General features: G+C 36.5%; 1 protein-coding gene across 2 annotated transcripts in view; it reads right to left on the bottom strand.

Moving 5' to 3' along the window:
* LOC116076877 (vomeronasal type-2 receptor 116-like) overlaps positions 1–9,907 on the bottom strand; it is a 27,281-nt gene that overhangs the window by 2,397 nt on the left and 14,977 nt on the right. For both annotated transcript variants that reach the window (XM_031350912.1, XM_031350913.1), the window contains exon 5: positions 1,662–1,785. In XM_031350912.1, the coding sequence (XP_031206772.1) occupies positions 1,662–1,785 (124 nt within the window). The remainder of the gene's footprint in view (positions 1–1,661; positions 1,786–9,907) is intronic.

Raw genomic sequence — 9,907 nt, 5'->3', positions numbered from 1 at the left:
AAAAAAAAAAACAAACAAACAACAACAACAACAAAAAACAAAAAACAAAAAACAAAAAAAGAGAAAAGAACGAAAAAAGTTTCTTTATTATACAAAATTTCCTATCTCGTGCTTAACAGTTTCTGATAATTTTACAAACTATTATGTGCCCTCTTCATTAGTCTTTCAGAGGACTTGGATTTGGTTCCCTCTAGCCACATGCCTGATTCTGTCTTCCCTGTGCTTTACTACTTGATAGGTGTGCATGAAGTTATGTAAGGGTACATACATCAAGACAATATAAATAAATCATTTAAAGACTCATGATCTACATATATTTTCATCTACTCCAGTCACATCCAAAATATCGGGGGTAAAATCCTGAGTAAGGATAAGAGGCAATAAGAATCCAAAAGGAGTTCTGTGCCTCCTGGATTTCAGACAGTCGCTGGTATCCCCTAACTCAGACGTGTTCCAGATCAGTCTTTCCAATCATCAACACGCCCTCATAATTAGGCATAAAGGTACCCCAAGAAATGATTCGTAAATGGCTAAGACTGGACATTGTTTCCTGTCAACACAATGTTTCTAACCTATCCTGGTTTATTACCAAGCTTCCCATAACTTGTAATTTCTCTCAAGGAAACTGCCTTGCTAGAGCTAACAAGGGTCAGGCACATTCCTTAGGACAATAATAGTTTACAATAGCTAGAAATGTTTTACATACTAAAGAGTAATGAAGGGCTTCCACCCAAAGACGTTAGCTAGAAGTGTTAGATTAAAACATCCTAGTCATTGCCTCCAGCAAAAATCAGAGAGTTAGTATAGGAATACCAAATTAGCCCCAGCAGGGAGGTGCACCATTGCTCTTCCGCCCACTTCACAACTAGATATGTGATTGTGGTCAGTAAGATCACTGACCTTAATGTGTCACCTGCCTACATGACTCTTGTCATCTGCCCTGCTTGCTGTATGCTACTTAAGCCTGCTTTTCACTTGGTGTGGAAGGAGAAGGACTAGGAGAAGGACTAGCACTTGGACTTGCAGAAGGACTAGAACTAGAACTTAGATGGGCTAGGACTCAGATTCATGCAATCCGCAGTCCCCCAGGCCCAGAGCGCTTGGGCCCGGGGAATGTAGTACCAGTTCAGAGAAGATAGCTGCTGCTTTAGGCCCAGTATGTTTTAAATGGCCTCAGATGTACCTCAACTGCTGAGCTGCCAGATTTATCATCTCTCTTTTGCAATGACTGTAAAAGTCTGATGCCATTTTTAAGAAATACATTCAGATCCTGTACTTCATGTTTCGTCTCTGCCATCATTTCTTTGCCTACGTCTTGTCGACATGACTAGGACCCCCGTTTCTCCCACAGGTTGAGGGAGGTCCAGATCGGCCAGCCCGTGGCATTAGAAAAGATCTTTTCTGGAACACACTAACACTGAAGTTTTCTTATCAAAACTGCAAATATTTCATCTACTATACATTTTCAGAGAATCAAAGATATATAACAAGTTTTATTTTTTTCTTAATAAGGATATTTTACATTATTGTCATCCTATAATTACTAACTTAGGGAAGTGATATGCATTTTTTAATGTTCCATTTTAGACCACTTTAGCCTTCCTAGATGGATGCAAGATGATAATCAATTTAAAGAACTTATCCCTACAGGAAATACTCACTTGTCTCATTAGAAATTTCATTTTCTGGGCAGAGACTACAATCAAAACAGCAGGCTGGCATTCCATTCTTCCTGAATTTTCTAAATCCTGGACCACAATCAGCACTGCACACAGAGGTCAGCATCTAAGGAAAAACAGACATATCCTGCTACCAGGAGTTTTATTTACCCCTTCACAAATTATATTATATTAGCATATGATTTTAATAAGCTTATTTTATATACACACAAAGTTACCAGATTTTACATAGTCCATTTTTGATGACAGACATCAATATATGAAAAAATTGTGGAAAAGTTTAATTGTTTCCCATCAACTTGAAATTCAGAGAGAAGAGGTGGTAGTGTCCTTTTTGCAAATAGTACAGGGATTACAAGGTGGTTATTCTATTTAATTCTTGTCTCCTTGAGAAAAAGTACAGTATAAAGGCACAGAGATCCACAGAACTAAAATGAGTGATTTGCTGCTTTTTCTCTCAATGAAATTAAGAACCACTAGACATAGAGTTGGTGATGTCTGGCACAGTGCAGCCCTTGCATGGCCTGCCTGTCTTTCTTTGATAGACAATGTGTAAACAGTGGCTACTGCTCCCTTTAAGTACCTTCACAATGGAGTATAATGCTCTATTTTAGAGCTGGACACATTTCTATGGAAGAATTATTGCTTCAGGAGTTTTTCTGAAGAAACCTGTAGGCATTAATATTTCCTTTTCATACAGTGGTTATAATTTGAGGCTAAGAAAATCACTCAAATATTTATGAACTACAGGCCCATGCTAGTGCCTACTCTTGTCAGACTTAGAGTAAAGCACAGATCTTGTCATCAAAGACTGGTGTGTTCAAACGAAGAAGTAAGATATAGTCTCATACATCTTTAATGGTAAAAACAATCCTTCCAATTTCTGCTAAAGGCGTTGGTGTCTATGACATAGAAAAGTGTTTTCTATTCAAAGAAGAAAAAGGCACAGAGATCCTAATAGAGAAATTATCTCCATCACACTAGTCTGTCATCATACCTGTGAAGTATATTTTGAAGTGGTAATTGATGTGCCCAGCCCATTAGAAGTAGTGTTGCCTGTAGGCAGTGGTACGTTAGAAATTATGCAGAACAAGCCAGTAAGCAAAGCTCCTTGAGTGACTGACTAGGTGTCAGTCACGTTATCCAGATCCATGTTTCGTCTTCCCTTGAATGTAACCCATGACCAAGTCAACCTTTTCCTCCTCACTTTTCTTATAGTTAGTGTTTAATAACAGCAACATAGAAGGAAATTACAAAGAAAGAACACACAAAAAATGGAGAAAAAGACATCAAGTATCAGCTAACCAAAATCACCTCATCTACATTAGAACTGCAAACCATAACAAACTAAATGGAAAGAGAAAAATAGCTGCATAGGCAGAGCCCTGTGGTATTTGTGGTGAGAAGGTGCTGAGTTTCTGTATAATGAACTAGAAAGTGGAGTGTTTCCTGAAGTAAAAAGGCTTTATGGACCCTGCAAATACAGTGAAAATTTAGGTTGCTTGAAATTAAAATATTTCTTAAGAAAATCTTAGTATTATAATGAGTCTAGTGTGGGACGTCTACATGCTGCATTGGAATTTTGCTGATTTCTGTATGCTGAATTTGCATCCTTTATTTCATGTTGCATTTGATGTTGCCATCACAGTGTCTGTAATTCACAGGTTTATTTCATGTTCTTCAGAAATATGATTAAGTACAACTCTTCCTCTTTTTTGTTTTTGTTTTTGTTGAAACAGGGTCTCACTGTGTAGTATTGGTAGATGTCAACTTCCTATATAGTACTTTCTTTCATTTTTTATATTTATTTTCTATTATTTATTTTCACACTTAGTAAGATTTTAGAGACTATCTTGAGGATGAGAAAATGCATTTCCTTATCTGTATTCTGCTCATTTCATTTAAATCAGAGTATTCATTTCAGCTCTGGTTTGAGTAGATTCAATAGAAAAGACAGACTAGCATTTGAGTGGAGAGAGATTATCCTGACTCATGAGTCACAGAATATAGATTAAAGACATGTGCCACTACAAAAACTTGATCTCATTTCTAGTTTTAATGGAAATTATTTATTTCACCTCTCCATATACTGTAATGTCATCAATAAGCTTGCTGTAGAAAACTTTATTATGGCAACATGTGTTCTCTTAATTTGTCAGGTTTCCATTTGTTCTCCTGTTTTAAGTTCAGAATGGATCCTAAATATTGTTAAGACCCTTTTCTGCATGTTTTAATATTATTCTATCCTTGAGTTTATGTTGTGATGTTTTACACTTAACATACATATGTTTATCCATGTAGAATGAAGTGATTTTTGTACAGCTGTAGTTGCTTGTATTAAGAATGATAATTATGTTTCCCTCCCCCCCAAAAAAACTGTTCACACTATAGTGTCTTCAAGTAGCTTCTGCAACTCCCCCCCAGTTGGTTCTGATTGGTAAATAAAGATGCCAACTCCAATAGCTGGGGGGGACAGGAAAAGGAAGGATTTCACAATTTCCTGGACTTGGGACCAGGAGGAGGAAGGAAGAGATCTGCCATGCTGGATGAGAGTACAAATAGAGGAAAGACAGAGTCCACATGGATTAGAAAAGCAAGGCTAGTGCCCTGGGCTCTGGGGCAAAAATTGAGGCCCAGACAGTTGTCTAAGTGTAGTTAAGAACAGCTGAAATGAAACATAGAATTAGGAAGTAATAAATCATGATTAACAGCATGGAGGTTGAGCAGTGGCCCAGCTATTATACTGTTTAAGGCATATTAAAATATAAAGACTATGTGTGTATCTCCTTCATTCACTAACATAAACAATTGGGACTGGTAGCAACCCAGTTACTGGGATTAATTAATACATTTTACACACAGGGACTAATCTTTCAGTTGTGATGTTGACATCCATTCGAAGATGTTTAGTCAAGATTATTGCAGGCATATTCACAAAAGGTAAATGATGTTATACTCTAAGTATGATTCTTTTGTTCTATTTTATTTTATTACTTCCCCCACACCCCTTTTTACCGAAGTGCTCTGTTCACATATATAAGAGAAAGGTTTTTTGACATACCCTCCCCCAGAGGCCACAAAAGAATGCCTATTTTTATAGACCAGTCTTTCCCACCGTGGCCATATTTATGTGAGTGGCCTATTCTGTTATCTCTAGCCTTGGTGATAACAAGCTCCATACTGCTACCAAGAGTCACATCTGGGCCTGTTGTCCTATGACAACCAGAGTCGTTGATGTGTGCGGTCTGGGTTCCTACCAAAGTGTGGAAATAGATGTAGTGGATGCTGCCACAATGGTACATATGGAGGCCAGAGGTCCTGCTGCCACTGTGATCTATACTGTTGTCTATTAACAGTGTAACCAACAAAGGCCATGTAGATGCCCTTAGGCTGAGTTGATGTCATGCTGAGGTCCATGAGTTCTGTTGTCAACTGGAGCCATACTGATCTGAGTGAACTACACTGCCACCTAAGTGAGGCAAGTGTCAGGCTCTATCCTGCTGCTGATGGCTGTATCTGGGTCAATAGTCCTACTCTATGCAGAGTCAATGTTGATTTCCATGGTATGTATTATGACTGAAGACTGGAATTTTCATGGTCTGGACTGAAGCCTGAAACCATGTTGATGTCCACAGGCTGTGCTCATTTTAAGGGTCTTGTCTGAGTCTGTGGCCCTGCTGCAGTTAGGTCCCATGTTCTTTTCTCTGCTAACACCAGAAACCATGTAGAACCCAATTATCTTTGCTCCCTGCTTTTAAAGTACTAGGAAACTATTTTTGAACTGATATAAATGATTGTAGATTCATAGATGCGAAGGAGGTACATGAAAGGTTTCTATAACAACTCCTACCACTATCCCAACCACCATGCTTCTCCCACAATCCAAGAAAGAGAAGAAGTTTAAACAATAAACCATGAAAAGAACTCTTCAAATATATGATAAGGAATCTGAAGTTAGCTTTCCAAACTTGAGGGCTTCTTGAAGGAGTTTGGGAGAGAACAACTAAGTTCTATTTAAGGGGCAAGAACTGAGAATTTGACCATACTTCAGTGACTTATTTAGGGTTTTACAGCTGTGAACAAATACCATAACCAAGGCAAATCTTATAAGGATAACATTTAATTTGGCATGGCTTACATGTTCAGAGGTTCAGCCCATTATCATCAATGCAGGAACATGGCAGCATCCGAGCAAGCATGGTACAGGAGGAACTGAGAATTCTACATCTTCATCTAAAAGCTACTAGTAGTTTACTGACTTCCAGGCAGATAGAAAGAGGGTCTTAAAAGTCCACACACACAGTGTGACAATAATACTCCAACAATGCCACACCTCAAAATAGTGCCACTCCCTGGGCCAAGCATGTACAAACCATCATATCCAATAAGAACATAAATAACAGAAATTGGATTTTTAATTTTAAGATTTTTTTTTAATTTTTTGTGGGGTGCTGTCATGGAGAGACAAACATGAAAGGACTGAGAATTGAATATGATCACAGTGCATGATTAGAAATTTGAAAAGAATCAATAAAAATATTATGTTAAAATAAACTAAACTCATATTCTGTGATTTTTTTGATTAGAGGTGACCAGGAACACTCAATTGTTAGTAAAAATTATTTATAAATTATGTTCTAGTTGTTATTTCAATATTTGATGTTTTTCTAATAGTTGTTTTCTGTCAGGCCTTCGAGTGCTGTTGTTATTTTGTTATTTTGTTATTTGTTATTTTGACTTCTTGTGTTCATCTTATTTTTAAATATGATAGAGTTCTTTTAATCTATTTTGTAGTAATCATTTATTTGTTATGGCTTATTGTAATTGTGTTCATCTTGAAATTTTTATGAAGAATAAATTCACTGGATATAGTAACTGAATTTGCAGTTATGTCTCTAAATGTTTTAAATACACAATATTTATTCTCCTCATTTAAGAATATCCATGATGTGTTACACTGAATATAACTAAAGAAGCTAAGTAACAAAAATGGCACAAGGTAGGACACATGTGTCTCCCTGAAAAGGGAAATAGAATAGACATTGTGGGAGAATGGGTTTGGGGACTGAATGGCAGTGGCATGGGACGAGAACAGAAGGGGAGAACAGAAGAACAGATTATTTGGAGAGATCACTAAGATGGAGGTGGCATCTCTGAGTCAAGATAGAATCCTAGGGAAATAGAAACTCCCAGAAATCTATGAGGATGACCCTGGCTAAGTCTCCTAGCAAAGCACTTTATGGAGCCTTTAATGGCCATCTCCAATAACCAGTCAAGATGCCCAGTGTTGGGATTGAGACAACATCCTAACCACAAAACCTTCAACCTACAATTTACCCTGCATAAAGATGTGGACTAAAGATGTAGCAGAATATCAAGTGATAGTTAACCCGTAACTGGACCAGCTTGAGAACCTTACCATGAAAGTCCACAAGTGATACTGGAAATAATATTTTTGTTATATTGCAGGAGCCTATCATAACCATCATCAGACAGAATTCACCCAACAATTGATGCAAACACACGCAAAGATCAAGACCTAAACAATAGGCAACATTTGGGGTATCCTGGATAAGAGGGGAAAGAAGGATTTTAGGAGCCAGAGGGATCAGACACAAGAAAACCTACATAATCAACTTACCTGGGAGCCTAACGGCTCACAGAGACTGAACCACTTGCTACAAATGATGCATGAGACTAACCTAGGTCCTCCAAACATATATAACCTTTGTGAGCCATGGTCATTACATGGGACACCTAAAAGCAGTAGCAGGTTCTGTGTCTGACTCTGTGGCCTGCCTTTGGGAATCTTTATCCCTTCTGGGTTGCCTCCCCTGGCCTCATTAGGAGAACATGAAACTGCACCTACTTATTGTATACCATTATATACCAAAGCATGCTGATATCGGTGGGGGGCTCCCCTTTTCTGAAGAAAGAAAGAGTATTAGATAGTAAAGAAGGGAAGGATGGGAGGAATAGGAGTAAAGTAGGGAGTGTAAGCTGGTGCCTTGATGTAAAGTGGATGAATGAAGGAATGAATGAATTAACAACTTGCATTTAAAAATGAGTGCTTCTGGTGGAACCTGCTGTCATCCAGAGATTTTCTGACACAAGATTCTCTCCTGTAGCTTTCATATCCTCCCTAGTTCCACAGCAAAATTTAAGTCAAATATGTCAAGGACTATTTCATTTTAAAAGTTAGCTATTTGCCATTTAAATGCCTTTACTAGGCAAATGTCCACATTTCCCACATTATTTGGGAAATGTACAGCTGCAATATAATGGATTTCTTGTTGATACATAGGGTATGTTATCCCTTCTATTGTTCACAGAGGTTTTAAAAGTAATCTTTTAATCCCATAGTCACTATGATTTTCATTTTTCCTTGTTGTTTTATCTTTGTCATCATTTGAAATTTTTACTCTTGTACCTTGTCTTCAAGTCTTGCAATCCTGTCCTCCACTTGAAGCATTCATTTTGTGAGTCTTTTCACTTAGATATTTATTTGGTTTAATTTGTTTTTCCATTGTATATCTTAATTTTGAACACTTCCATTATTTTATATCTTTCTGAAAGCTCTCTGTCATATACATACTCAGTGTCTTATTGTAGTAAGGTTTTCATACTTACCCCAAGAGGTAGTACTGTCCTGTTTAATTTTTTTAACATTCTTATAATCATTCTTTAATTCTTTGTTTAGTGTAACATTAAATATACTATCATTTAAGTCTATGACTCTAAGGTTTAGAATCATATTTTCCTGACATCTTCACATTTTTAATTATTACTTCCTACATTGGAATTATGATATATGTGAATAGAACACTGGTTGAGTTTTTAAAAATCTATATTCTTCCAGTGGATGTGTTTGAAGGCTCAAGTGAGGCCTGGTTAGAACACACATGGCATTTCAATGCTACCTTATAAATGTGTATGTAGCTCTGTAACTACACTTTTAGTTCTTATGTTCTTTTCCCTAATAAGAATTACATTCTTTTTTTTATTTTTGAGACACAGATTCTCTGTAGGCTTAAAATTATATATTAAAAATCAGTGACTTGATTATTTTGAATTTATTCTATACTTAGAATGAACAAGAGTCTTTAAGCATCCTTTGAAGAGGTTCATCATAAGAGTAGAAATTACTCTATAGCAATAAAAATAGGACCAACAGAATATTGCTAACTTTAGGGGAAATAATATCAAACTGCTTTTTTCTAACTTTTATTGCATTATGATGAGAAAAGTTACATAATTTCAACTTATCTGAATTTGTTAACATTTAAAAACATATTTTAAGTAAATAGAATTAAATCACATTCTTGTTTCCCTTTTGTACCACTGCTCCTCCCAGATACCCCCTCTTTAATACCTACAATATCTTTTTTGTCATATTCCTTAAAATTTATAAGATATTATAACAACAAAAATGAGTATTATAAAAGTTGTTTGATATAAGACTACAATTTAACAGTCTTATGTAGATGTTTCTCTACAGTAATACTGAAAATACATACGTTTTTCTCAATATAAATTTTAAGTAACTACAAACATATTAACTGTATATTTCAAAATAATACATTACTACTAGTATTTTCTTAAATGAACATAAATATATAAAGTCTTTTTGTTTGTTTGTTTGTTTGTTTTGTATTTACTAGAATTTAAAATCTTGGCTCTTACTGTGGTACAAGCACAAAATAAAAACAATTTTTAGACATTGGATTTCATTGTAAGAAGGCTGTACTTCACTGACCCTCAAATCACCAAAGGATTTTACCTCCATCGTAGCTAAGCTGAGAGTTGACAGTTCTGCTGCACCAAGGAATGAATTGAAGGCACGATTTTTGGATACAGACTTCCTGCTATGGTCAAAAGTATTTGACTTAAGTGAGTGACTTTATTCTCAGGCCACAGAGAACAAGTTACATTCATTTAAGAAATGGTGTGAGTATTAAGATAGTATATTCATAAAGTCATTCACCAACTGTTTCAATGAACAATGTTTCCGTTGGAGAGGGTGGCACAGACATTAGGTAAGGATAAGAATCTGTATTTTTCTCTCCCATGAGTTTCCCCTACGAGTCACAGGGGAGTTGCAGGGCGGCAGGGACAGGACAAGCTCTAGTCAGAGACACTAAAAACATCTAGCACCAAAATGCAAGAGATGGCAAAAGGCAAATGCAAGAATCCTACCAACAGAAACCAAGACTACTTGACTTCATCAG

This window comes from Mastomys coucha, unplaced genomic scaffold, assembly GCF_008632895.1.
Source record: "Mastomys coucha isolate ucsf_1 unplaced genomic scaffold, UCSF_Mcou_1 pScaffold5, whole genome shotgun sequence".
In the NCBI taxonomy this organism is placed as follows: Eukaryota; Metazoa; Chordata; class Mammalia; order Rodentia; family Muridae; genus Mastomys; species Mastomys coucha.
This window is presented reverse-complemented; position numbering and strand designations above follow the sequence as displayed.